The 27791-nt window shown below is 39.9% G+C and overlaps 1 protein-coding gene across 6 annotated transcripts in view; it reads left to right on the forward strand.

Annotated features, from left to right (window-relative positions):
* GRM7 (glutamate metabotropic receptor 7) overlaps positions 1 to 27791 on the forward strand; it is a 538026-nt gene that overhangs the window by 141059 nt on the left and 369176 nt on the right. For all 6 annotated transcript variants that reach the window (XM_078853573.1, XM_073351194.2, XM_078853574.1 and 3 more), the window contains exon 2: positions 18777 to 18993. In XM_078853573.1, the coding sequence (XP_078709699.1) occupies positions 18777 to 18993 (217 nt within the window). The remainder of the gene's footprint in view (positions 1 to 18776; positions 18994 to 27791) is intronic.

Genomic DNA, 27791 nt, shown 5'->3' on the forward strand with positions numbered 1-27791 from the left:
ACGGTATGAATACTCTTCTGGCTGGTGTGTTTCAGGAGGATCCCCGCCGGGCAACTGGTGAGGAGAACTCGCCGCAAATGGGCCCTGCGTCGGGACCCAGGGCAGGGGGCAGTACCGAGTCCCGCTACCTCTCACACCCACCTTTGAAAGGGGGTGGCCCCACACAGTGAGTTGGTTGGACTCCGGCTGCTAGGCTGCATTACCCCACTAGAGGATCGGAATTAGATGGACTCTGGCCCTTGAGCCACACTGTGCTAACTACAGAGGGGTTTAGAACATGGACTTGGGCGTAGAGAGGCTGGGTTACCTACCACCCCCTTGACTTAAGGGGCCATCGAGGTACAAGCCCCGCTAGAGTCACAGACCCTTGTTCAAAGGGAGATGTATTGCCTAAGACTTCCATATGGGAAGAGACTGAAGTTATTAGGACTCTTCTCTTCAGAGAGAAGAAAACACAATAGAGACATGAAAGGGGGTGTGTACATGTGTAAGACTTGTGTCCATTTCTCCCTGCCCCTTTCTCTGGTATTGGGCAGTGCTAGAGACAGGATACTGGACTAGATGGACTAATTGTCTAGTGCAGTGTGGCTAGTCCTATGCTTGAATCTCATTGCAAACTCATCAGGAAGTTGTATGTTCTGGTCTTCATGGTTTCAGATTAGGTTTGCTGGAATTAGAAATGGGAACCAGGGCCATATTAGAGATCCACATTTGACTTGCCCCTTCTGAGTTACCCCAGAGAGTATAGCTTGTACTCAAAGTATAGCAGGAAAAGCAGCTGGAAAAAAATTATGCTCATATCCTGATAAAACATAAGCTCTTCAAAAGCTTGAACAGGCAGGTCAAACACACTGCAAACTCTTGATTGATCTTTGCTGGTGCAGGAATACAGATTGAATCAGCCTTGGCTTGAGTTTGAAGTTCAGGTCACAACTTCCACATAGATCTACATAGATCTATGGGGGTTCTTCCACTACGGGTCCATGGGAGGCTAGTCCACCTCACCACATCCCTGAGCGTCGCCTATCATGGAGAATTAGTGAGGTGACAACAGTCTCCAGCTCGGGCTCACCTTCAGAGGGTGAGCACTACGCACAGTTAGGGGCCTTGGCCCTTAGTCAAGGCGGGGCAACAAGAGTCTGTGGCCTATGGTCAGTGCTGAGCAGCCAACACAGTTAAGGGAGTCAGACCCTCAGTCAGGGCAGGGCAATAAAGGTCTCTGTCTTGGGCCTGTAGTCAGGGCTGAGCAGCAAACACAGCTACGGAGCCTGGGCAATGGGGGGTAATGAGAGTCAATATCTCAGGCCTGTAGTCAGAGCCAAGCAGCAAGGTTGTTCAGGCATCCTATCGCCTGCAGATGGCCAAGAAACACTGGCTCTGTGGTCTAGAGAGGGGGACTACCAGCCGAGGGTTGGGTTGACGGGGGGGACACAAGCTCACCCACTCCACTGTGTCCCAGCCCAGAGCCCTACCAGTGGTGGAGTGATCTGCCACTGGGTCAGCAGGGATCCTGACTGCAACACGCTGACCTAATCTCCAGCAGCGCTGCAGCCAGATGAGGGTTGGCTGCCCCTGGGCCATTTCCTAACTCCCCCTCGGGGTTTACCTGGATCAGTGGAGGGTCCTCCAGATCTTCAGGGTAGAAGGACTGTGGCAATCCTGGTCGGGTCAGCATGTGGCTCTGGCCAGTCCTCAGTTCCACGGGGGCCTGTAGTAGTCTCCCAGCTCAGGAGCAAGCAGGAGACCTCTGGCTCCTCCAGTGGCTGCAGCAGAACTGAGCTCCCAAGACCCACCTTTCATACTTTCTGTCTTCCCCACTGACTTTTGGTGGGAGGAGCAAGCACAGCTTGGCTCCAGCCACCAGAGCTCAGGAAGGGGTTCCTCCCACCGTGGGTCTGTGGGAGGCCTCTCTGCCTTACTACAAGGGGAAAGACTAATAGCCTATTCTACAATTTCATACTCTTAATAACAACAAATATTACTTGTATTACTTTCATCCATAGATTTCAAAGCACTTTACTAATGAGGTTGGTATCATTATCTCCATTTTACAGACTAAGGAACTGAGGCACAGAGAGCAGAAATAACTTGCACGAGGGCCAGCTAATCAGTTGCTGATAAGTGGGAATAGAACCCAAGTCTTCTGAGTCCCAGTCTAGCACTGACATGCTACCACACTTGAATAATCCTTAGTCAAGCAAGTACTCCTGTTGATTTTAAGGGGAGTACTCACACAAATAAGGACTGCAGACCCCCTTTTGGATCAATAAGGTTTCACAATTGTTTCTAGGTAATTAAACGTGGACTTTTTGTTTTGTTCCAGTCTGTTGCTAGCTGCTCTGTGTGTATCAGGTTTTGATTAATTCTCTAAGGCCAGATATTTTGTCTGAAGCTCACCACCCTCCTAGTGAAAACGTTTTTCCTAATATCCAACCTAAACCTCCCCCACTGCAACTTGAGACCATTACTCCTTGTTCTGTCATCAGCTACCACTGAGAACAGTCTAGATCCATCCTCTTTGGAACCCCCTTTCAGGTAGTTGAAAGCAGCTATCAAATCCCCCCTCATTCTTCTCTTCCACAGACTAAACAATCCCAGTTCCCTCAGCCTCTCCTCATAAGTCATGTGTTCCAGTCCCCTAATCATCTAGGAGGTGGTGGAATCTCCTTCCTTAGATATTTTTAAGGTCAGGCTTGACAAAGCCCTGGCTGGGATGATTTAGTTGGGATTGGTCCTGCTTTGAGCAGGGGGTTGGACTAGATGGTGTGGTTTGCACTCTCATAAATTTGTGGATGATACTAACTGGGAGGAGTGGTAGATATGCTGGAGGGCAGGGATAGGATACAGAGGGACCTAGACAAATTGGAGGATTGCGCCAAAAGAAATCTGATGAGGTTCAATAAGGATAAGTGCAGGGTCCTGCACTTAGGACGGAAGAACCCAATGCACAGCTACAGACTAGGGACCGAATGGCTAGGCAGCAGTTCTGCGGAAAAGGACCTAGGACTCTGAGATAGCGCGTATGTTTTGGTTTGCCATGTAAAATCTCTGCCTACCTATGGCACGATTTAAAAATGTTTATTAATAATAAAGAGAAAGTGTTTGCTTTTGTGATAGTATTAAATAAATATTTCCATTATGTCTATCCTGCCATAACTGTTGTCCACCTAGAGGTCTCAAAGCACTGAATTGAAAGACCAAACCCAACTTTTATTCTTGGTCACCAGCTGTTTTGCAAACGTGCAAGCCAAAGTGGCATTATAAATGTACAGGTGTTGTGATGGGGACTTCATTCTGAACATGCTTTTTGCTATGAAATAGCTGAAAGCTCTCATTCTTATTATATATTATAGTTATGATTTCTCCCCTGCCTATTTCTCTTTGAGCAGATAAAGAGCTCTTATGAGCTGTGTGGTGAGTACTAATTACTGTGATTTGTCACCTCAGTAATTCACTGTTACATTTTTTCACTGTCTAGGAAGAGGGAGGCATAGGAGAACTTATACGTATACAAAGTTTCTCAGCTGTACCCATATTAGTGAAGATGTTTTGCTATTTGATTTTGCCCCAGTTTATGCTAGAGCATGAAGCTTGATGTATATATCAGGAGGTGACAGGTTTCAGAGTAGCAGCCGTGTTAGTCTGTATCTGCAAAAAAGAACAGGAGAACTTGTGGCACCTTAGAGACTAACAAATTTATTTGAGCATAAGCTTTCGTGGGCTTATGCTCAAATAAATTTGTTAGTCTCTAAGGTGCCACAAGTCCTCCTGTTCTTATATCAGGAGGTGGTTTCTTTTCTTAGACTCTCTGCAGATGTTTTGGTTAAAAAAGAAAAGTGCACTTTGGGGCACATTTGTATAGAACAGTTCTGCTTCAAGGCTAATGCCATAGATAGAGAGAAACCTAAGTAGAGTGAATTATTTGTTCCTATTACACAGTGCATACATTGTACTATCATGATTGGAAGGCATGTAAATTTTGTCAAGGTCCTGTTAAGCAGAGTAATAGTTTCTAATGCCCCAAGCCCACTCATTGTCAGATCATTTCTGGATGGTCAAGTCAGTGGAGCACCGCTATCTCCTAACAGATGTATTATGGTCTATGACCGTATCTGTCTGTTACAGTTGTTTCTCTATTATAGAGAGCTTTCCACAGCTAATCTGCAGTGAGGAATCCCCATGGCTACTCCAGCATCTAACAATGCTATGTTTAAACTGAACTAAAAATTGTAAAGCAAGACAATTCAGAAAAGGCAAATTATTGAAAAAGGAAATGAACTCCCTGTTAATCTCCACTCCTCTTCTTCCCATACTTTGTCATCCCACTTCTTCCCCATTCTCCCTTTCATCCCCTCACCAACATGTTGTGCTGTCTTACTCCAGTCTCTTCTGAGACTAGAAGTTCCTCAGTGCGGGGACCTTCTCTTCTTGTATATTTATAAAATGTCACACACAATCATATTGCCATATAAATAACAAGTAGTAACTCGGAAATGATTTTCTATCCTATCCATCATAGAGTTTGTTTCAATTTAATTTTTCCTAAGATGCCAGTTAATTAGTGTAAACTGGTGGGAAGATGCATGCGAAGTAAGCAAAGAATGCTGTATTAACGAAAAGTACAAAACCAAATTAAGCTACAAACTGTGTAGTATTTTAATGTATAAATGCATGTTTTCCATTGTGTGAGACAATCTAACAGTTACTTCACTTGTGAATACAGATCAACACTTTTGCTGGGTAGCTACGTACCCAGATCTGCTGAAAGTAAAACATTACATATAGATAATAATTTTAGAGAAACGTGAAGCCCTTCCTCCTCCACTGATATCTGGGTGTTTTTGAGTTGCAAGGAGAAGCATGAGTATATTGATTGGAATCCAAACCTGGACCCAGATCTTAATTTCACAGCTAGTCCCTATTTATGTTATAGTTTAAGTAAAATCCAGGATCCCAATCGACATGCAATTTTGAGGTGGTGTGGAGGGGAGTTCAGTAACTAGATCTGAATTTTTCTTGAGAGTTGTACATCATGTAATAAAATGGTACATAAATTAGTATTACTTACATTGCAGTAGTTCCTAGGAGCCCTGTTCGTGTACCAGGACCACTCGGTTCTAAGAAGCACTGTACAAACACAGAACAACAAAGAGCTTAAATGGGAGCTGGGCTCTTTTTGGCAATCTGTTCCCAATTGTGAGCGCAGAGCCCTTGAGTTGTTTTTACACTTGGGGGAATGGACTGCTTACTTGATCTCTCAATATCAGTCTTAGTCTCTAGGGGCAAGCTTAGCTATGCTCCTATTGACCTTACATGTGCTGATAGGCAGGTTATTTGTGAGCTCATGTAGAGGGATGAGATTTATACTGTAGAACAACTATTTTATACAACATTTGCTCTCTCTGTCTGTCTCTTTCTCTCACACACTCATGCTCACAAAATATGATCATGTACTTGGTTTGTGTTCTTAGTATTTATATTGTTGCTATGGTTTACTAAATGCTTCCTCCATCCTCCCAAGCTAGCTTTTCATTGAGTTTGATCTTGTTTATATTTGTATTCCTGTACCTTGTGAAATCTGTCCATTTTCTGTATGTGATTCTAGATGATTGTGTGAGATTTCTAATTTGCCATTATGAATTCACTGCAAGGATAAAATAGGCTGTGAGCAAACAGGATCTTGTTTGAACACAAATAGCTTTAGTAATTGGCAAACCTGAGAAAAATAAGGGGAAAACATGTGAACTGTAAATAGATTAATGTTTTTTAAAAAAATTCCATTATATGATAGTCCTTAGGTCCTCCTTTTGTTTAATGGATTTTCCCTCAGTCTAACTTTCACATAGAGCAACTAGACCTCCATATATAAACAGTGTAAATAGTATGTTAGGGATGTGTAAAACAGGTGACTTTTCTGTGTGTATGTAGACTGTTATACAAACTTTTTTCAGTGGTGAATCCACATGGGTTTATGGAAAACAGATCCTGTCAAATTAACTTGATTTTTTTTTTCTATGAGATAAGAAGTTTGACTGAGAAACTTAATAGTATTGACATAATATACTTGGACTTCTATAAGGCAGTTGACTTAATACTGCATGACATTTTGATTAAAAAAAACTAGAACAATATATAATTAACATTGTGCATGTTAAATAGATTAAAAACTTCCAAATTGATATTTGGTCTCAAAATATAATTGTAAAAGGGAAATCATCATGTGGTGTGTTTCCTGTAGATTCCACAGGGATCAGTTCTTGGCCCTACGCTAATTAACATTTTTATCGATGACCTGGAAGAAAACATAAAATCATCACTGATAAAATTTGCAGACCACACAAACATTAGAGGAGTGGTAAATAATGAAGATATGTCACTGATACAGAGCAATCTGGATTGATTGATAAATTGGGTGCAAGCAAACAATAAACATTTTGATATGACTAAATGTACACATCTAGGAACAAAGAATGTAGGCCATACTTACACAATGGGAGACTCTATCCTGGGAAGCAGGGATTCTATTAAAAAAAAAAAATTTGGGGGTGGTGCTAATGAGATCCTTGGACACACAACCAGGGGATTCTCAAGTAGGAATATTTTACCTCTGTATTTGGTACTGGTGTGACCACTGCTAGCATATGGGGTCCACAATTTAAGAAGGATGTTGATAAATTGGAGAGGGTTCATAGAAGAGCCACAAGAATGATTAAAGGATTAGAAAACAAGCCTTAGAGTGAGAGACTCAAGGAGTTTAATCTATTTAGCTTATCAAAGAAAAGGTTAAGGAGTGACCTGAGTACAGTCTGTAAATACCTATAGGGGAAACAAATATTTGATAATGGGCTCTTCAGTCTAGCAGAGAAAGTGATAACACATTCCAATGTCTGGAAATTGAAGCATGGCAAATTTAGACTAGAAATATGGTGTAAATATTTAATAGTGAGGGTAATTAAGCACTGGAACAATTTACCAAGGGTCTTGGTTGATTCTCCATCACTGGCAATTTTAAAATCAAGATTGGATGTATTTCTAAAAGATCTTCTCTAGAAATTATTTTGGGGAAATTCTATGGCTAGTGTTATACAGGAGTCAGACTAGATGACTACAGTGGACCCTTCTGGCCTTGTATTTATGTAGCTTAGCCCTGGTCTAACCTGGCGGGGGTGGAATCGATCTAAGTTACGCAACTTCAGCTACATGAATAACGTAGCTGAAGTCGAAGTACTTAGACCTACTCACTGTGGTGTCTTCAGTAGGGTGAGTCAACTGCTGCCACTCCCCCGTCGACTCCACCTGCGCCTCTCATGGCGGTGGAATACAGGAGTCGATGGGAGAGTGCTCGGGGGTCGATTTATCGCATCTTGACTAGACGCAATAAATTGACCCCTGCTGGATCGATCGCTCCCCACCAATCTGGGCAGACATACCCTTAGAAACTCTGGCTACTGGTCCGTCCATTCTGTTTTTACTCTGTCCTTACTCAGGCAAAACTCCCACTGGTGAAAGTTTTTCTCATGATTAAGAATCAGTAGAAACTGAGGAAGGCCTTCTGGGTTTGGCCTGCAGAAAATAGCTAGTACAAAAGTTCATGTAATTTTAATTCATGGGAATGAAACTATTATATGCAATTCACAGGATGCTGAAGCCATTTCTTATGCAATTAGAGAAGTAAACTGTGAACAAAGAATAGTTCTACTAACTGATGATTAAGTCCTGACACAAGAAATTTCTACATGAGTAAATCTAGGGGCTAAACTGATTCACGGCGGTTAGTCATGCATCAGTCCACACCAAAGAGTTTTACAACCAAGTGAAAATTCTGCAATGTCTTCTCACTTTGGAAAGCAAAGTTATTGGCAGGGTTGTTGATGCAAGGAGACTGATGCTGCATTTCCAAATCAGATAAGTTCAAGAGACTTTCAGTTTTTTTTTATAGTCAGGAAATCATATCAATAAAACTTTTATTAGGAAGTTGAAAGTGAAATTATAACAAACTGAATTTAATAATACCCCAGTGGGAGCTCGTTAATATCTCAATAGGTATACTCATGCATTATCTTAATTGCACATGATCCTTAGTGAAAATGCCTTTTTTGAAGTTTTGTCACAACTGTCCTTTGTCAGGTGCCATCATTTTATTAAACTTTTACTGTGTGACTAAGTAAAGGGATGGCATAATTCAATCACCTTAAAGTAGCATGGCTGCAATATTTTTTGTAATGCCACCATTAATATGCATAAAGAAAAGGAGTACTTGTGGCACCTTAGAGACTAACAAATTTATTTGAGCATAAGCTTTCATGAGCTACAGCTCACTTCATCGGATGCATTCAATGGAAAATACAGTGGGGAGATTTATATACATCGAGAACATGAAACAATGGGTGTTACCATACACACTGTAAGGAGAGTGATCATTTAAGATGAGTTATTACCAGCAGGAGAGGGAGGGGAGGAGAAAACCTTTTGGAGTGATAATCAAGGTGGGCCATTTCCAGCAGTTGACAAGAACGTCTGAGGAACAGTGTGGGGAGGGAGGAAAATATGTTTTACTTGTAATGACCCATCCACTCTGTCATAAATATAAAGGGAAGGGTAAACCCCTTTAAAATTCCTCCTGGCCAGAGGAAAAATCCTCTCACCTGTAAAGGGTTAAGAAGCTAAAGGTAACCTCGCTGGCATCTGACCAAAATGACCAATGAGGAGACAAGATACTTTCAGAAGCTGGGAGGAGGGAGAGAAAGAAAGGGTGTATCTGTTGGTATGCTGCTTTGCCGGGGATAGAACAGGAATGGAGTCTTAAAACTTTTAGTAAGTAATCTAGCTAGGTATGCGTTAGATTATGATTTCTTTACATGGCTGAGAAAAGAATTATGCTGAATAGAATGACTATTTCTGTCTGTGTGTCTTTTTTGTAACTTAAGGTTTTGCCTAGAGGGATTCTCTATGTTTTGAATCTAATTACCCTGTAAGGTATCTACCATCCTGATTTTACAGGGGTGATTCCTTTACTCCTATTTACTTCTATTTCTATTAAAAGTCTTCTTGTAAGAAAACTGAATGCTTTTTAATTGTTCTCAGATCCAAGGGTTTGGGTCTGTGGTCACCTATGCAAATTGGTGAGGATTTTTACCAAACCTTTCCCAGGAAGTGGGGTGCAAGGGTTGGGAGGATTTTGGGGAGAAAGACGTGTCCAAACTACGTTTCCCAGTAAACCCAGTTAGGGTTTGGTGGTGGCAGTGGTTATTCCAAGGACAAAAGATAAAATTAATTTGTACCTTGGGGAAGTTTTAACCTAAGCTGGTAAAAGTAAGCTTAGGAGGTTTTCATGCAGGTCCCCACATCTGTACCCTAGAGTTCAGAGTGGGGAAGGAACCTTGACACACTCCCAGTCTCTATTCAAGCCTAAGTTAATTGTATCCAGTTTGCAAATTAATTCCAATTCAGCAGTCTTTTGTTGGAGTCTGTTTCTGAAGTTTTTTTGTTGAACAATTGCCACTTTTAGGTCTGTAATCAAAGTGACCAGAGAGATTGAAGTGTTCTCCGACTGGTTTTTGAATATTATAATTCTTGACGTCTGATTTGTGTCCACTTATTCTTATAGATATGTGGACACAGTTGGCAACGGGCTTTATTGCAAGGATAGGTTCCTGGGTTAGTGTTTTTGTTGTGTGGTTGCTGGTGAGTATTTGCTTCAGGTTGGGGGGCTGTCTGTAAGCAAGGACTGGCCTGTCTCCCAAGATCTGTGAGAGTGATGGGTTGTCCTTCAGGCTCTTTGCAGAATGGGAGAGTCAAAAGGGGTGAGAGGAAAAATGGGAGTGGGTGAATGAAGTTGTAGGCTCAGTGGGATTATGCAGAATCTGAATGGTTAGTATCCGGAATGGTAAAACAGAAATTCCTAATTTGTATTCTGTGAGCCCTTGCTGATGCTCCACTGAAAGCTTCCTTATCTCAGGGTGCTAGCTCTCTTCATTGCTTCCAGCTGGGAAATACATAACAGAAGGGAGGGAGAGATGAAATATAGAGGAAAAGTGAACCCTCAACAGACTAAAAAAACATTTTAAAATACATAAATTAGGGCTGTCAATTAATTACATTTAACTCACGTGATAACTCAAAATATTAATTGTGATTAAAAAAATAATTGCAATTAGTTTTAATCGCACTGTTAAACAATAGAATACCAATTGAAATTTATTAAATATTTTGGATGTTTTTCTACATTTTAAAATATATTAATTTACGTTACACCACAGAATACAAAGTGTACAATGCTCATTTTATATTATTTTTATTACAAATCTTTGCACTGTAAAAATGATAATCAAAAGAAATAGTATTTTTCAATTCACCTCACACAAGTATTGTAGTGCAATCTCTTTACTGTGAATGTGCAGCTTACAAACATAGATTTTTTTGTTACATAACTGCACTCAGAAACAAAACAATGTTAAATGTTAAAGCCTACAAGTCCACTCAGTCCTACTTCTTGTTCAGCCAGTTGCTAAGAGAAGTTTGTTTACATTTATGGGAGATAATGCTGTCTGCTTCTCATTTACAATGTCACCTGAAAGTGAGAACAGGCGTTTGTGAGGCACTTTTGTAGCCAGCATTGTAAGTATTTACATGCTAGATATGCTAAACATTCGTATTCCTCTTCATGCTTTGGCCACCATTCTGGAGGACATGCTTCCATGCTGACGGCACTCATTAAAAAAATAATGCATTAATTAAGTTTGTGACTGAACTCCTTGGGGGAGAATTGTATGTCTCCTGCTCTGCATTTTACCCACATTCTGCCATATATTATAGCAGTCTTGCATGATGACCCAGCACATGTTGTTCGTTTTAAGAACACTTTCACTGCAGACAAAATGCAAAAAAAATACTAATGTGAGATTTCTAAAGATAGCTTCAGCACTCAACCCAAGGTTTAAGGACCTGAAGTGCCTTCCAAAATCTGAGAGGGATGAGATGTGGAGCATACTTTCAGAAGTCTTAGAAGAGCAACACTCTGATGCAGAAACTACAGAACCCAAACCACCAAAAAAGAAAATCAATTTTCTGCTGGTGGCATCTGACCTAGATGATGAAAATGAACATGTGTCAGTCTGCACTGCTTTGGATTGTTATTGAGCAGAACCCATCATCAGCATGGGTGCATGTCCTCTGGAATGGTGGTTGAAGCATGAAGGGACATATGAATCTCTTGCCCATCTGGCACATAATTATCTTTCAATGCCGGCTACAACAGTGCCATGCGAACGCCTGTTCTCACTTTTGGAGACATTGTAAACAAGAAGTGGGCTTGTTTGTCTGAGCAACTGGCTGAACAAGAAGTAGGACTGATTGGACTTGTAGGCTCTAAAGTTTGATATTGTTTTATTTTTGAAAGCCGTTTTTTGTGCATAATTTTACATTTGTAAGTTAAACTTACATGATAAAGATATTTCACTATAATACTTGCATTAAGTGAATTGAAAAATACTATTTCCAGAGGTGAAAGTAAGCTGGTACGGGCCAGTACGGTGTACTGGTGAGAAAGTGGCCACCAGTACGGGCCAGTACACAGCCGACGGTACACGGGCCGGGCAGCACTGAAGGGCTGGCTGGAGGAGTCTGGCCCCAGCCCTGCCCCTTCCACCTGAGGGTCTGCCCCTTCTGGGCCCCCCCCGCACCTTGTCCAGGAACCTGGCTGCCCTTTGTACTGGTAAATCCTTTAAGTTACTTTCACCCCTGACTATTTCTTTTATTTTCACAGTGCAAATATTTGTAATAAAAATAAATATGAAGTGAGCACTGTACACTTTGTATTCTGTGTTGAAATTGAAATCAATATATTTGAAAATGTGGAAAACATCCAAAATATTTAAATAAATGGTATTCTATTATTGTTTAACAGCACGATTAATCATGATTAATTTTTTAATCGCTTGACAGCCCTAACAAAAAATACTTTCCTAATACTGGTTTATCATGTATGCAATGGCCATAGTTGCCACAAGGGTGCTACAGTATGGCAAATAGGACAAGACATTCATGTTATTAAGATGTGGATTGCATGATGGAAAATCTTAGGAACTCCACTGTGAATTCATTTTAGGAGATCATGCTGTGCCAAAAATTACTTGATGTTTAGAATAGATGTCTTTCCTTGCTTACTCTGGGATGCACATGAGTACATTTCAGACCCCTGGATTTGAGAATCATAGAATATCAGGGTTGGAAGGGACCTCAGGAGGTCATCTAGTCCAACCCCCTGCTCAAAGCAGGACCAGTCCCCAATTTTTGCCCCAGATCCCTAAATGGCCCCCTCAAGGATTGAGCTCACAACCCTGGACTTAGCAGGCCAACGCTCAAACCACTGAGCTATCCCTCCCCCTAGTTAGGTGTATGTATAACAAACTGATTGTGTATGTTGGTCATCAAGGATCAAATTATGCCCCTTGATGGGAGAGCTGTGCTAGATAATAGAGTAGGAGGTGTACTGCTAACTGGGCCTGGTTGGAGCCACTTTAGGGAGGACAGTGAGCAACTACGCACCAGCGTAATATAGTCTAGCACTTCTGTCCCCGGCCCTTTATACTGTAGTGCAGTAGTTCCCAAACTTGTTCCGCCGCTTGTGCAGGGAAAGCCCAGTAGCACGGGCTGAGGGACGTACTGGCCGCCGCTTCCAGCAGCTCCCATTTTCCTGGAGCAGCGAACCTCGGCCACTGGGAGCCGTGATTGGCCGAACTGCGGACGCAGCAGGTAAACAAATCAGCCCAGCCCGGCAGGGACTTTCCCTGCACAAGCAGCAGAACAAGTTTGGGAACCACTGCTCTACTGCACTTTCAGGCAAAATGGCTGTCTCATTCATAGAAGTGAGGGGGTGGAGAGAGGAGGTGCATTCTACAGAAATTTCCCCTCATGGCCTAGCCACGCAGAGTCAACTTTGTATCAAGTTTGTATTCCATTTGTCTTTTAGTTGCAGTTCTGCTTTTAGAAGAGGTTTTGATGTTTGAAATTGTAGCTTAGTAGATCATGGAAAACATCTAATTTCTACAGTGTGGTTTTATTCTTAGTATGTTTTCTGTACAGACTCATTGTGCCTGTTATAGAATATCCTATGGTGTTCAGTGTGTTCAGTAAACTCCGCTTCTCAGAACAGCTAAATGTTGTAAAGGGATCGAGTAGAGAGAACTGTTCATTAAAGGAAAAAATGAAACAGACTCATGCTAATGTCCAATATAAAAAATAAATTACAACTCTTACTTAATCATTGACTTATGCAATGTAATCAGTTTCAATTTTCCTTTGTTATTTTAAGCAGAATGCCATCTATGAGGAACATCTTAACCAGTTCTATGTAACATCCAATGAAATACCGCAAATACAGAGTGACTTTATAAAAATCTGACACTTCATTGTGGGTTTGATCAGCATTTCTCAAACTTTTGAATTCTTGGTCCCCTTCAGAAAAATGAAGTCAATTGTACTTCCTTGCCACTTTTCCATATGATGCTGATAAAGGCCTGTGTGTCTTATTGTATACATCACAGTGGACCCTTGTGCCCCCTATCTTTGGGACACACTGGGTTGGATTGTGCCTGTCTGTTGCATGCGTGCACACTGAGGGATATGGAGGAAGGTATAATAATTTTTCCCCTGTGCTTTTCCAGGCTGTGAAAAGACCAGCAGGAACTGAAGTCCTTGTGCTTGCAGAGCACAAGTCTGCCACCAAGATACAAGGGCTGTTCAGAGAACAGACTTTTCATGCTGTGGGAAATACTGACATTTCAAAATTAGTTTCTGTTCTGAATGAGAATGGAAAGTCAAAATACCAAAAAAAAGGGTAATGGAAGAAAACATTCTGAAAAGTTTCAAGTCCAAAATGATGCAATGAAAATTTTTGATCAAAATTAACCACATTGTCATTTTGAATTGACATTTTGGCATAAAATGTATATTTGTTTTTTAAAGCAGTAAAACCAAAAAAAGTCATGTTACCATCATAATGAAGTGAATACTATCACTTTGATTCCAAATACTGTTTAAAACTGTAATTTTTGGTTCAGTTTCTTGCCAGAGAATTGAAATTTTTCATTAGAATTGACATTTCTTTCATTAAATAGCAGAGCTGGAATGAAAAGACACTCTAGTTGTTCTTGTTAAATTGTTAGGAAGAGGAAAGAAATGAGGAGTAGTTCTTTATTTACTTGATAAATATGCATCATTTGATCCCTGCTTAGAAGAGTTCTGGATGAGAATCCTTGAAGTTAGCTAAATTGACACATACCATAGATTTAAGATTGGGCTCTAATGCTGGGATGGTGTTCCATATACATTATACATGGCTTATAAAATAGATTTATGAGCCTTTTTTGTGAATTATCCAATACATTTTTGCTTAAACAAATTCTGTCTTCCCTTCAGCCTTTCTTCTCTTGCTTCTTAAATCCTTCAGAGAAGTCACTGTAATGCTGGCATCCCAACGATTCCCAGTGCAGCAGGGTGTGATGTTTCAAACCTAGGATCAAACAGGTCCGTCAATGTCTATTAGCCAGGATGGGCAGGGATGGTGTCTCTAACTTCTGTTTGCCAGAATCTGGGAATGGGCAACAGGGGATGGATCACTTGATGATTACCTGTTCTGTTCCCTATGGGGCACCTGACATTGGCTACTGTCAGAAGACAGGATACTGTGCTAGATGGACCTTTGGTCTGGCCTAGTATGGCCGTTCTTATTCTAAAAGATGCTTTTAAAAGTGAAGTATGGGCGGAGAGGATAGTACTAACTTTTTAGGTAAATTGATTGGTCAAGATAGACAAAAGCTTCCCTTTGATTTTCAGGTAGACTCCAGAGCACATTAGTTGTTACCATCTAATGGCTCTTAGTGGCATAGGTGAATGGTATTGGCAGTCTCCAAATGTCTACATCACAAAATGTGATCAGAACTGACACTTAGTGATACGATTGTAGGTGGTTTCAGCAAATAGCCTAAGGACTGATTGTATCATGCAGAATAAACTTTCTCATTCCTTAAATGTTGTCCCTAATGATCAAGATTCATTAACAGTGGTGCTGCAGGGTAGCTTACACTGCCACTGTCTGAGTTATCCTGCATTGGATATTTGGGTGGTGGGAGTGGCAAGTCAGCATCTTTTCTGAACACTAAATTCACATTTACCAAACTTTGAACGCTGTGAATCTCCTTGTATAGGAAGTAAAATGGCCATTATTGGAATGTTAGATCTGAACCCCATTGATTTTTCCATGGGCATGTGGATCTGAATTTCAGGATTCATCGGTAAAATTAAGGCCCTATTGATGTCAATGAGAACATTCCCATTGACTTCTGTGGGGCCAGAATTCTACCCCATATATATATATATATAGTATACTGTTCCAAACCCAGAACCTGCACCTTTTCTAGTTCTGGTTTAGGCATGGTTGAAATCTCACAATATTTTAGTTCAAGATGGTAGAGAATGGCTGATTTCATTAAAGCTTTGCCATTTTTATCTGCAATCTGATGTGGACAGGTTCATTGAATCCAGATGTGAAACCTACATCTGAAGTGGTCTCAGACTAGAAGCATAGACTCATCCTAATTTGAATCCAAACACAACCTTCTGGGGCCATCTCCAGTGAGGAAAAAATATATTATGAATTGTCATTAAAACTTCAAAACAAAATGAAATGGTGCTTAATCTTGTGAGCCCAAAAAGTTTGTTTAAACTCACTAGAGACTCTTAAAGAGGAAAATAGAAACTTAAATGTTCTATTTTCATTACTTCTTACATAAGACTCGATTTTTCCATCTTAATACCACCCTCACTCAAAACAGCACAATACCACTGTGACAGAGGGTTCCTGTTTCAGTTAAAGGGGGATGTGTCCACTTAGCTGAAGCCAGAATATTGTCCATAAACATATCAACAGTTATTCCAACAGTTAAGCATCTCATGTATCTTATTCCAGGGATAATTTGTAGTTCAAGAGTCCAGTTCTCTCTGGCCTACAGCTGTCACCTTTTTAATTATTTGATCTCTTAATAAGATAGGCCTGATTTTTTAAAAATTCAACAGCAAAAGAAATAATATATTCTATAGGTTTCAGCTGACTTGAACAGCTGTTCACTTTGTACATCTGGGATGCTGACTGTGTGCAGGAAAAGGAGCTTGGGAATAGTAGATATCCTTCCGTGGTACAGGTAATGGAATGGAAGCGCTGACCTATTGTACAAAGTTGAATTGCAATGTTCGCAGTGCATATTAGACCTGGCTTTTATTTTTTTTTCTCCTGCTACATTAAGAAAATCTTTCTAAAGTTCATGTCTTTGTTCAACATTCTTAGACATTGTGAAGGAAACTGTATGAATAACAGGGTTGGTTTTAATGTTGTAACTGCTGCATGCAGATTGAAACAGACAGGTCTGATTAACATTTCATAAGTGAGAAAAAAAGATTTTGAAAGCAAAAGATTTTTTAAATAATGAAAACTTTGGGCAAAATTCAGTGAAGTTTTGCTCCATATAGGAGTGAAAAGTGTATCCTTTGGTTTTAGTTAATAAACATTTACTGTCAATTTGATACATACATTAGGATTCCTTTTGTTCACACATATCTGAATATGTAAGATACACTTTTTAACCTCTATGTATTTTACATTAACGGCACTCAGCCCATTGCACAGTTGTTCAGTACACAATATTGCATATTGGACCAGACTTTAATCTGATTAGTAGTGTGTATACAATGCCATACCATTGTCCACGGTTAACTATGCTTTCCTGATACCATCCTAATAGGATGACAACTGAGCTGAGACCCAATGAAATAAACTCTGTTTGCAGCACTTTACAGAGTGGGAAAAGAAAATCCCTCTTAATAAGACAAAGAGAGCACTCCGGTCACCTTCACAAAATTGCCAATAGCTGTAAGTGTAACAATACTATCAATGCAGGTACCTGGAGTAATCGTTAGGGTGCAGATCTTCCAGTGGTGTAAACTGTCATAAATGAAGTTATGGCAATTTATGTCAGCAGAGAATCTGCCTGTAGATATCTCCTATAGTCAGTGTAAGGAATACTACTGAAACTGATGCAATAGATCTATCGATCTAAGGAAACCCTGGCAAGTCTTTATGGGTGACCACTATCTGCAGCGTCCTAGCTCTTAACATACTAAGCCTCAGATTTTTGAAACTAGTCTTTTAAAGTGCATGACCAAACACTCAACATAACAGAAATGAAAGGCAGAATACTACAATGAAGAATTCATTTCTCTAACAGAGGTAGCAATTTCTATAAACCCAGTGGAAATTTTAAGCATTTTTTATGGTTAATAATTTATAGCAATGAAGAGTGAGATTCGGCAAGCTCTTTGCATACAGAGTTCCTACTAATTTCAGTAGGAGTTCTGCGCAAGGAGCATAGGTAGGACTAGGCCCAGACTTCTGTGGAATGGAACTAAATGGCTGCTCATTAAGTGATGTACCTCATAATGGGCTACATCAGAGAGGTATTTGAAGCATTATATGGTTCAGCAACTGTTGGGATTGTTAACACTTTATGTAGTTTCAGTAAATGTATATATCTGCTGGCTACTTTATTGTTGTGCTGCTGTCTTTCCATAATTATCTAAAGGCATATTTGGGCCCTTATCCTGTAAGATTGATTCTTGGAGAAGTTGAGTAATTCTCAACTTCCACTGATCTCAGTGGGAGTTGAAGGAACGGAGGCTTTTCCAGGATTGAACCCTGGGGTGTATAGTATTGTTCCCTCCTTTGAGATGGAGAGAAGAGCAATATATATTGGTAGGAATGCTTTTGTAAAGATAGAAGATGACTCTCAGAGCATACAGAATATACCTGTATTGTAGCATGAAATATTGATGTTTCTGCAGGCTGAAACCATCTTAAATTTATTATCATGCTTGGGCATGTGGTGAGTCCTCCTCTCTCAGCTGAACTTCAGGATCCCAAATGGCTAGATTCTAATGCAATCTGATTACTAGTAAAATGGACATGTACACAGATGGATTCTGTTCACTGCTATGTTTGGCTATGGTATCCTCAAGGGACGATATAAATAGTTTGATTTGAAATAGCTTAATCCCAAAAAGATACAAGAACTCAGAGGGGAGTTTGGAAGAATAATTATTTTTAAATGGTTCTACAATGGTTTTCTTATGAATGAGCCACTTGTTTTAACTTGGAAGCTGGAGATCATGGCTTATTAAAAAAGTGTCACCCTTTCAACCTCTGCCATAGGAGAGAACAGAACTGTCAATACGAGACTGTAATATCTAGGGTCTGATTTTGAAAATGTCAGGTGCAAAACTGCAATTGCATGGACAATATGTGCATACTAATATGGCTCCATTTACAAAATTGGATATCTGTCAATGTAAATGAACAGTTAGATGAACAACTGGCCATTTGTATATGCCACACTTGCTATGCGTAGGCAACAACAAGTAATTCTGTGTGCAAATTAGTCATTCCGTAGCACAACTGACATTTTTGAGTATCAGTCCCTTAAAAGTGCAAGAGAATTTTCAGAAAGAACAGAAAATATTTTAATTCACTGATTACTTTTCCTGTAATTTGTTCACTCCCTATGTAATTTAAGAGATGGATTATTTGACTTGTACTGAAATACTGATGGAGAAAGGAAATAACAGATGGATGTGGGGTGGACTAACAGAGATTCAGCTAAAGCTAATGCTAGAAATTTGGTGAATTTATGAACATATTATTTACCAATAACTGTTTTTTTCCCCTACAGATTCCCCAGATCAGTTATGCCTCAACTGCACCAGAGTTAAGTGATGACAGGCGCTACGATTTCTTCTCACGAGTGGTCCCTCCAGATTCCTTCCAAGCACAGGCAATGGTTGACATTGTAAAAGCTTTGGGGTGGAATTATGTGTCAACGTTGGCATCTGAAGGAAATTATGGAGAAAAAGGCGTGGAGTCCTTCATGCAGATTTCCAGAGAGGCAGGTAGGCAAAGACAGGATTGTATGGATCGGATAGATATTTATGTGTTACATGTTGTACTGTTCTTCTCTGAACAGAAATTTGACTCGAAAATTGTTCGACTTCTTCATAATTCCTCAGTAATGGCTCCCTTACACTCTCATTCTTAAACTGCTCATGGGGTTCCAGAAACAAAGCACTCAAGGGTTTGAAACTTGAATGGTTTTCGTGCACGGTTGGAGAAAATATAAAATACTGAATTGCTTCTGGTATTCTAGTGGAAAATATTATATTATGATGACATGGTACAAGACAGATTTTTAAATACTGAGCTTTTATCTCTACACAGCTAGAAGTTCTTTGAAGGCAGAAAATTATTAGACACTGACTCAGGTCATATTTTACCTGTCCACCTTTCAAGCAGTTATGAGATATTGTATCAATTTTCTTCTTTGTCATTTCGTTTGGCAAATTCACTGAGGAAATCCATTCTCTTCTATTTGAAGGGAGGAAGCTTACTGGCCTGGAGAGAGAGGTCAAATGCATTTATTCAAGAAAAAATACTTCAGGGCATAGGAGTATTTGGGGCCCAGGGCATGTCATGAAGTTTTGGTGCTAGGATTGCCTATGACTTCAGTTGCTGATGAAATCACATTCCCCAAAGTCCAGCTAAGAAATACTTCAAGGAAGAAATACTTCAACATGTCTGTTGGATAATACTGATGTTCTAAGCAAACAGGGAAATAAATTGTCACACTGGCTTAGATTTCCCCAGATAGGCTGGGAATCTGGAAGGCATCTGTGGGCATTAATGATCTGGAGGATGGCGTGGATTGCACTCTCAGCAAGTTTGCAGATGACACTAAACTGGGAGGAGTGGTAGAAACGCTGGAGGGTAGTGATAAGATATGAAGGGACCTAGACAAATTAGAGGATTGGGCCAAAAGAAATCTGATGAGCTTCAACAAGGACAAGTGCATTAGGTTGGAAGAATCCCATGCACTGCTACAGACTAGGGACAGAGTGGCTAGACAGCAGTTCTGCAGAAAAGGACCTAGGGGTTACAGTGGACGAGAAGCTGGATAGGAGTCAACAGTGTGCCCTTGTTGCCAAGAAGGCTAATGGCTAGATGAGGTCCCTTCCAATCCTGATATTCTGTGATTCTATAGGAAAATGAATCCACCACAACTTAACTTCTTGGAAGTCATTGTTTTTGGTTTTTCTGGGCTGAAGTATTTGAGGATCCCTCATGTGCCAGTTAGCGGTAGGGTACTCAGAAGATGCTATTCACTTTCAGTGCCTTTTATAAAATTCAATTCTATAGACATATGGTGATATGTCCTGGCAAGGGTTAACATGGTAAATAGAAATGAATGTTTCATTATGAACGTTTCATTATTTTGATGAGAGCAGTGTCTGAACCTACCATCTGTAAACAAGTAAAACTTTCATTGACTTGAATTGGAGTAAACACTGCAGGACTTGGAACCATAATTCTCTCTCCATACCATTAAGGAGAAAGCATTCTGAAATGCAGAGATTATAGTGGGGTTTACAGTGCTTTCAAACAACCATCTGAGGTTTGTATTTTCCATTATTATAAAGCTGGTTCAGAAGCATACGTCATGCGTTTACAGATTGCCTGTATTATCCACGAGTCAGAGGGTGTTAGCTTGTTTGCTCACTCCCCAAACTGTCATTGAGTAAGTCACTGCATCTCGTTTGTCAGCATAATCCATGTAAGAATTGCGGAGGTGATGCTGCTGCACTTCAGGGCCTTAGAAAGAGGGAGTGTGGAATTGTTTCCCTAGGTTGATATTACAGAAGAAGTTGGAATTTGCATAAATTCATCTGTTCATTTGAATGCATATTTATGTGGTATTAAAACTATTTTGGATTTAATACCACAGGAAGTGACAATATGCAGTATTCATTATCATTTAAAATTCAAATGAATCACAAACACTCTTGCAATATAATACTGAGCATGTGTTTTCCACATGAAGGACAAGCTATAGTTCTGGAATAATTTTGTGCTTTAGATGCCCTACAGAAATAACTAAGTGGAAAGTTGTTCATGTAGTCAACATGAAATGAAACATATGTTAAAAATAAAGCATGATAATTGCGTGGGTACCCTATTAAAACCAATGGGAAATGCATGGTAATGTAGGTTACGCCTACAACACTGAGAATCTGGCAGGTATAGTGCATAAACTTTCTTTAATGTAGGCAGCTTGTCTAGTCTTGGAACGCATACTATCTACTCTTCAAATGCTGTGCAGCATCATTTTCTTCTTAAGATTGCATTGAATTGATACGTGTTGCACTGATACAGCTTAGGTGGCATTCTGTGTATTTAACACCTGTCAACCATTTCCCCTGCTTCTTTAAAAAGTTTAGAATGAACAGAAAATCCTAGGTGGTCCCATTTCCTAAATATTTCACAGTGATGAGAACCAAATTTTCAAGTATTGTTTACTGGCGGCAGATATTGATCACAGTAATAACATGCAATGAAATGGATGCCACCCACCCATCTCAACGAGTAGAAAACTTGATGGTACCAGCAATGACCGGGGAAGTCCCAGTAGAAAGGAGAAGGAAAGCACATGTGGAGCGATGCAGGGGTGGCACCTCCTCTTCTAGAATCTGTCTCTACTCATTGACCAGTTGAGGGAGGGGTAAGCTTAGGAGAGTCTATCCTAAGTTAAATGGTGTGAGCACTATGACCCCTGTACTGGAACCAATTAAAAAGCCTGGTATGTGGGAGTATGTGTGATGGGGCTGGCAGTGGTCCTCCCCTGCATTAAGGGTAAGAGCGGCAGCCTGTTGCTTAAAATCCATCCCTGTGTCTGTTTTCATTCACCACTATGTCCAGATCAAGGATTTTTCTGTTACTTCAGGGATGTATTGTAGGTATATCACAAACACTTTTATGGGGCACTGGGTAGCTGTGTTGCCAGAGGAGCAGACATTGTGATCTGCTTCCTGAGTCCCCTGTGATCTGAGGGGCACAAACCATATACTTGTTCCCCAGCTCACTGGTGCAGCTGAACTGGCCGGGTCACCAGGGGGCCAAGCCAAAGCTCCCAACTACTCCCACCCACCAGCACAGGATGGACATAGCAGTTCTGTGGAGGTCAGTCTCCTGTCTGTGTTGCTACCCATGGTATGGATGCAAAACAGTCCCTTACTCCTCAGTAGGTATGCAGAATGGGCCAAACTTCATAACTTACCTGTGGGCCTGTGTGTACGGAATTCACTCCCTCCGGTGGTTTGCCTTCAGCATACAGTGTAAAACATACATGTTTAACCAGCCATGTTTGGCTAACCACTGTGATATCAGCATATGAGCCATCTGAAGAGGTGATAAAGGGAAGTATTTTTATTGAGTTGGTGAGGGTTTTTTTTTCTTGTATCTGTTGGTTTGAACTACTTAGAAGGGACTCAGGTGAACATCAGTGAAGACATACTTGATGAATAAAGAGGTACTGAAAGAGCAGTAGATAGTGAGAAATGCATCTCGGTATCAAGCAGTCATCACAAGGCATGTGCACTTAGAACAGTAAGTGTATTTGAATGTGATCAAACATCCATGGCCTAAAAAGAGTAGATCATGTGTAATATTTTCAAAAATGTACTCAAGCACAGATAGAATATGTGATGCCATGATAAGAGTGAGATGGGAAATCCTATTCTGGCAAGAAGGAAACAAAGGAAGGGACACTACTGGGTTGCGCCCAGTGCTGTTGTATGAGTGGGTTGACATTGTGAAGAGAAGTACTGATCTGAAAAGGCTAGCAGGCTGAAGCTACAGGTGGGAAACACTTAGAAAAGCTAATGCTACCAGGAATAAAACCACCACCAAAATGGGGATGAGGATTTAGGCCAAGATTTTTTCCTTGGCCCTTTGTAAAAAAAATCTCTGGTTCCTGGGAAAACTGGAACATTTCAGGGTTACCTATCCTTTTTCCAACCCAAGTGTTATATATGACAGATGTCTCATCAGAATAGAGGTTGTTGCCTAAATGGAATGCTAGCTTTAGTTTTCCCCACTTCTAGTGTGCTATCATCTAAGACAGTGGTTCTCAACCAAGGGTACGTGTACCTGTAGGGGTACAAAGAGGTCTTCCGGGGTACATCGACTCATCTAGATATTTGCCTAGTTTTACAACAGTCTACACAAAAGTATAAGCAAAGTACGTACAAATACAGACAATTACTTATTTATACTGCTCTGTATACTATACACTGATATTTATATTCTCATTAATTTATTTTATAATCGTATGGTAAAAATGAGAAAGTAAGCAGTTTTCAGTAACAGTGTGCTGCGACACTTTTTTGAATTTTTGTCTGATTTTTTAAGCAAGTAGTTTAAGTGAGGTGTAACTTGGGGGTTCTGAAGACAAATCAGACTACTGAAAGGGGTACAGTAGTCTGGAAAGATTGAGAGCCACTGAACTAAGACATAGAATATTAATTGGGATGACTTACATTATGTGTATATATACTGAACTCTTGATTCACTTCTTGAGATTTGGCCTTATTCCCCAGCTGCATACTTAGCTCATGTGAAATAGTGCAACTACATGCTCAGATCAGGTATTTGCAACCGCCCTCCCCCCAAAAAAATAGCAGCAAGAGATACAACAGATTCATTACAGAAACAATAGGTCTGCACACACTTATAGATATTTAGATTGTAAACTCTCTGGGGCAGCACCTAGCGTAATAGGGTCATTGTCTATGACTAAGACTCCTATACTACATTCATTAAAATAACATAACAATGGTACTGTTCATTCAGATTACTCATTTATACATGTTTATGAATCAGGTACCCAATATATAAATAAATGCATCAGTAAATAAAGATGTGTGAATATATATCTTTGCCTAAATGTGTTTTCAGAAGCACACCAAACTGTGTACCTTGCAAATACGTCCATACAGAGACCCAGATTCGCAATCCCAGCTCCTTTCACTTTGTGCTGCCTGAGATGTGATAAAAGGATTTGATTTGGATGCAGTTGGCCAGTTGAGAATTTTCCTGGCAGTTGGGATTTCTCAGCTGGTGTAAATCTGCAGAACCAGGGCCTGTGCCAAGTGCCCTCTACTTATCTGGCATAGGGATGAAGTGGGTGGGGAGCATGCAGAGGAGAGCTCCGGTCCACTGTATCAATTCTCCAGATGGTTTGTAGTCCCTTAGGGCTGCTATACGTAAAGTCAGGGTTGGGAGAGTTTGAAAATTGGGAGCCATAATTGGCTCATGGACAGCCCCTCTAACCACCTCACAATGAGTTAATTTTAATGCAAAAGGAAATCTGATTGATAGATGCTAACACATTTATCTTCAACCACCAATCTGTAGCAAATTAATTACCTTAAATTCTGTGTTGTACCAAGACTGGTTGCCGATTCAGCCGTCATCCTAGGAATTGCAATAGTGACTAGAGAGTGTTATCTGCTCTGGATTTTAAAATTTACTTCCAAAATATAAAGACTTTTGCCTGATCCTTTGAGTTAATAATTTGTCACAAAGTGACTTTTATTATGAGTGCTTCAAGCCAGTTTGGTTATGTCATTGTGACAGAAGATGAAGATTTGAATCACTCCAAAATCTGTGGGATTACTAAATTAAGAGAACACTCTAATCATAGAATATCTAAAGGACAATTTCAGGTTATTAAGGAATATATAAATTTCAAAGATTATTTCAACTTAGGTTTTCATCTTTTAAAAATCAATACCACAAGGTTAATTGCTGGGTAAAAGAATATGTACATGGATGTCTTTAGTGACAGACATCACTGCTGTACTTTACATATGTCTCCTAAAAGAGAGGCCCTAATTTCTATATTTTTTCTAAATATTCAATTCCATTTTTCCAGTTTCCACATTCCTGAATTCACCCTCCTCCAAAAGGCATCCTGACTGCCTCCCACACTGCACAGATCCTCCGGTGCTCACTGCACAGGCTGGGGTTATATGGGAAAGGTGGTGAATTGCGACAGTACAGTTGTACTTCTATTACTGCCTCTCTTTCCTTACCCTTTTGGGTCTTTACTGAGAGCCTACTCAGATTACGTGCTGGGTTGGGCATTCATCCCAAAATGATCTAATTTCAGCTGTGTGTCTATTTAGCTGTTTCCAAATATTCTGAAGGGAAGGAGAACAGAAATTATGGATATAGTATTTCTTTTCTTTTGATGTTGGTAAAAGACATGAAGAAAAAAAAAACAAAAACACAAAAAACAATTACATCTCCTGAACCTTTCACACAAGGCTTTTGTAGTGTCTTTGTTAAAAGGTTATCACCACCTGGAAACACCATCAGAAACTTCTCCCTTCATCCACTTTAAGATTCTTGCCTATAACTAGGATGCACAACGTAGCAGTCTGTCCGTCCGTCTGTCAGGATGGAATAATGGATTAGCCAAGGATAACTATTTTCAAGTATTCATTATTTTAGTGCCTTTTATTTTTAGAATCTTTTAAGCACTGTATAAATGTTTGTTTAATTTAGCTTCACTTAACCTCTGTGCAGTAGGTAAGATTTATATACACTTGTGGGTGGGCAGGCAAAGACATTTCAGAACATAAGTGACTTCTCAAATGACAGTCATTGACAGTGCGGAAAAGAACCTGGAAATCCTGAATCCCAGTTCTTTCCTTTTAATAAACAGACACTCTTTCCAACTAAAATATCGAACAACTTCTACTAAATCAGAGTCCTTTTCTTTCCCCATGTTATACTTGAGTAACACTTTTCAAACTTCCCCTCCTTATAATTATGACAGAAGGAGATTTCTATATAAATGGGGCATTTCAGTCTCATAGTCATGCTTAATAGATTTTAAATAGTAGGTCACTCATTCAAATAAAGCAAATAATCTAAGGTTTGCATGTATGTACCACATATATAGTCACTACAATAGCAAAACTGTATTTTTAAAATGACTTTAATTATATATCATTTTGAACCCTGATAGAACATTTCCAGGCAGCAGCTGCAGAATTGTGAGAATGCAGCTTAATCCTCTGAAAAGCTCTCTCCTCTGGATGGGCTGTAGTTGGAAGGTGAGTGCTGGCTCCTTAAAGATTGAAGCACTTTCTTTTACAGCACAGTGTTTGTTTTCTTGAAGGCAGTCACTGGACTTATGTTCCTGAAAATGCTTGTGATCTAATGATTACAAGAAATGATTGGAACCATTTGATCAAACTTTCTGTAAAACCCTAATGAGAAGCATATTGTAATACAGAATTTTAAATCAGTACTTTAGGTTTTTTTTATCAGCTATGGAAAATGCCATGGAAAAAAAACAAACACCAAACCATCCATCAAGAAGTCACACAACTTCATGCCAAGTTACTCTAAGTCTTTCTATCTGTCTGCAACTCATCCTACTGCCTGGCAACCCTTAATTGTCCATTTTAAAGACATAAGGTAGGTGAGATAATATCATTTTATTGGGCCACCTTCTGTTGGCAGAAAGATGCTTTTCAAACTTCACAGAGCTCTTCATCAAGTCTTCCAGTACAACTCCAGACTTAAGGAAGAGTTCTGTGAAGCTCAAAATCTTCCTTCTACTAACAAAAGTGGTTTCAATAAAAGATATTACCTCATGTATCTCGTCTCTCTCATACCCTGGGACCAACACAGCTATAACCACACTTCATTTTAAGTGGTCTCCTACCGCTTATGTTTAACAATTTGTCCCACTTTTTGATTATCTCAGATACTCTGCTTACTTTCTCCAGACCTGGGGAAGAACTCTCTGAAGTCTGAAGGCTTGTCTTTTCCTCCTGTCGAAGTTGGTCCAGTAAAAGATACTACCTCACCTACCTTCTCTCTCCCGTATTCCAACATCTGTGTTTATTAATGGAAGCTGATTTTTGTCCTGTGTCGGGTATTGCATTTAGCACAAGCTATTGCTAGATAACAGGAGAGGGTGACATCACTTGGTTATCTGGAGTTGTACTCACGCATCAATATTTGGTATCAAGTGCAGGGGAAAGGGGTAACGAAGGTGTTCCTCCTAGCTTTTCAATTTCAGCTGTAATATAAGTTTCAGAGTAGCAGCCGTGTTAGTCTGTATTCGCAAAAAGAAAAGGAGGACTTGTGGCACCTTAGAAACTAACCAATTTATTTGAGCATAAGCTTTCGTGAGCTACAGCTCACTTCACATGCATCTGATGAAGTGAGCTGTAGCTCATGAAAGCTTATGCTCAAATAAATTGGTTAGTCTCTAAGGTGTAATATAAGTGACATTCTTTTGTAGGTTCAACTAGAATTACCAGAATCTGAGTAAAGTTTAGATTGATATTGTTTTTGTCTTTTGTAGTGTAATAAGCGCCCTGTTAGTGGACTGCAGTCCACACACACACACAATTGTTGTTGGAGTATTTTACAATAAAGAGAAATTCTCTCTCTGATAAAGCTCCAGGTTAAGAAAACTTAGCAATGGTTTAAACTTGTAAAATAAAGAAACGGAAAGGTGATGAGGGCAGGAGACAGAAAATTTAAAGTTCCTTATGCAAAAAGCAGCTTTGTGAAAGGAATGAACTTCGAAATAATTTAGCATGTTATGAAAGAGGTCTCGGGAAGGCATGAAGTGCTGAACCCAAAATCACTGGTTTACTGAATAACACAGGATTTTGGAAGTAATGGTAATAAAATCTTACGTTCAGTGCACTGGATAATTGGAAAGCAGTGTGGATCACAGATAAATACAGTACAATAAATTACTGTTGAATGAAATGAAAGAGAAGACCAAAGTGTGTGGGTAGTATGTTTTTGTTTGTTTGTTTAAATA

The sequence above is a fragment of the Lepidochelys kempii genome, chromosome 7, assembly GCF_965140285.1.
Source record: "Lepidochelys kempii isolate rLepKem1 chromosome 7, rLepKem1.hap1, whole genome shotgun sequence".
NCBI lineage: Eukaryota > Metazoa > Chordata > Testudines > Cheloniidae > Lepidochelys > Lepidochelys kempii.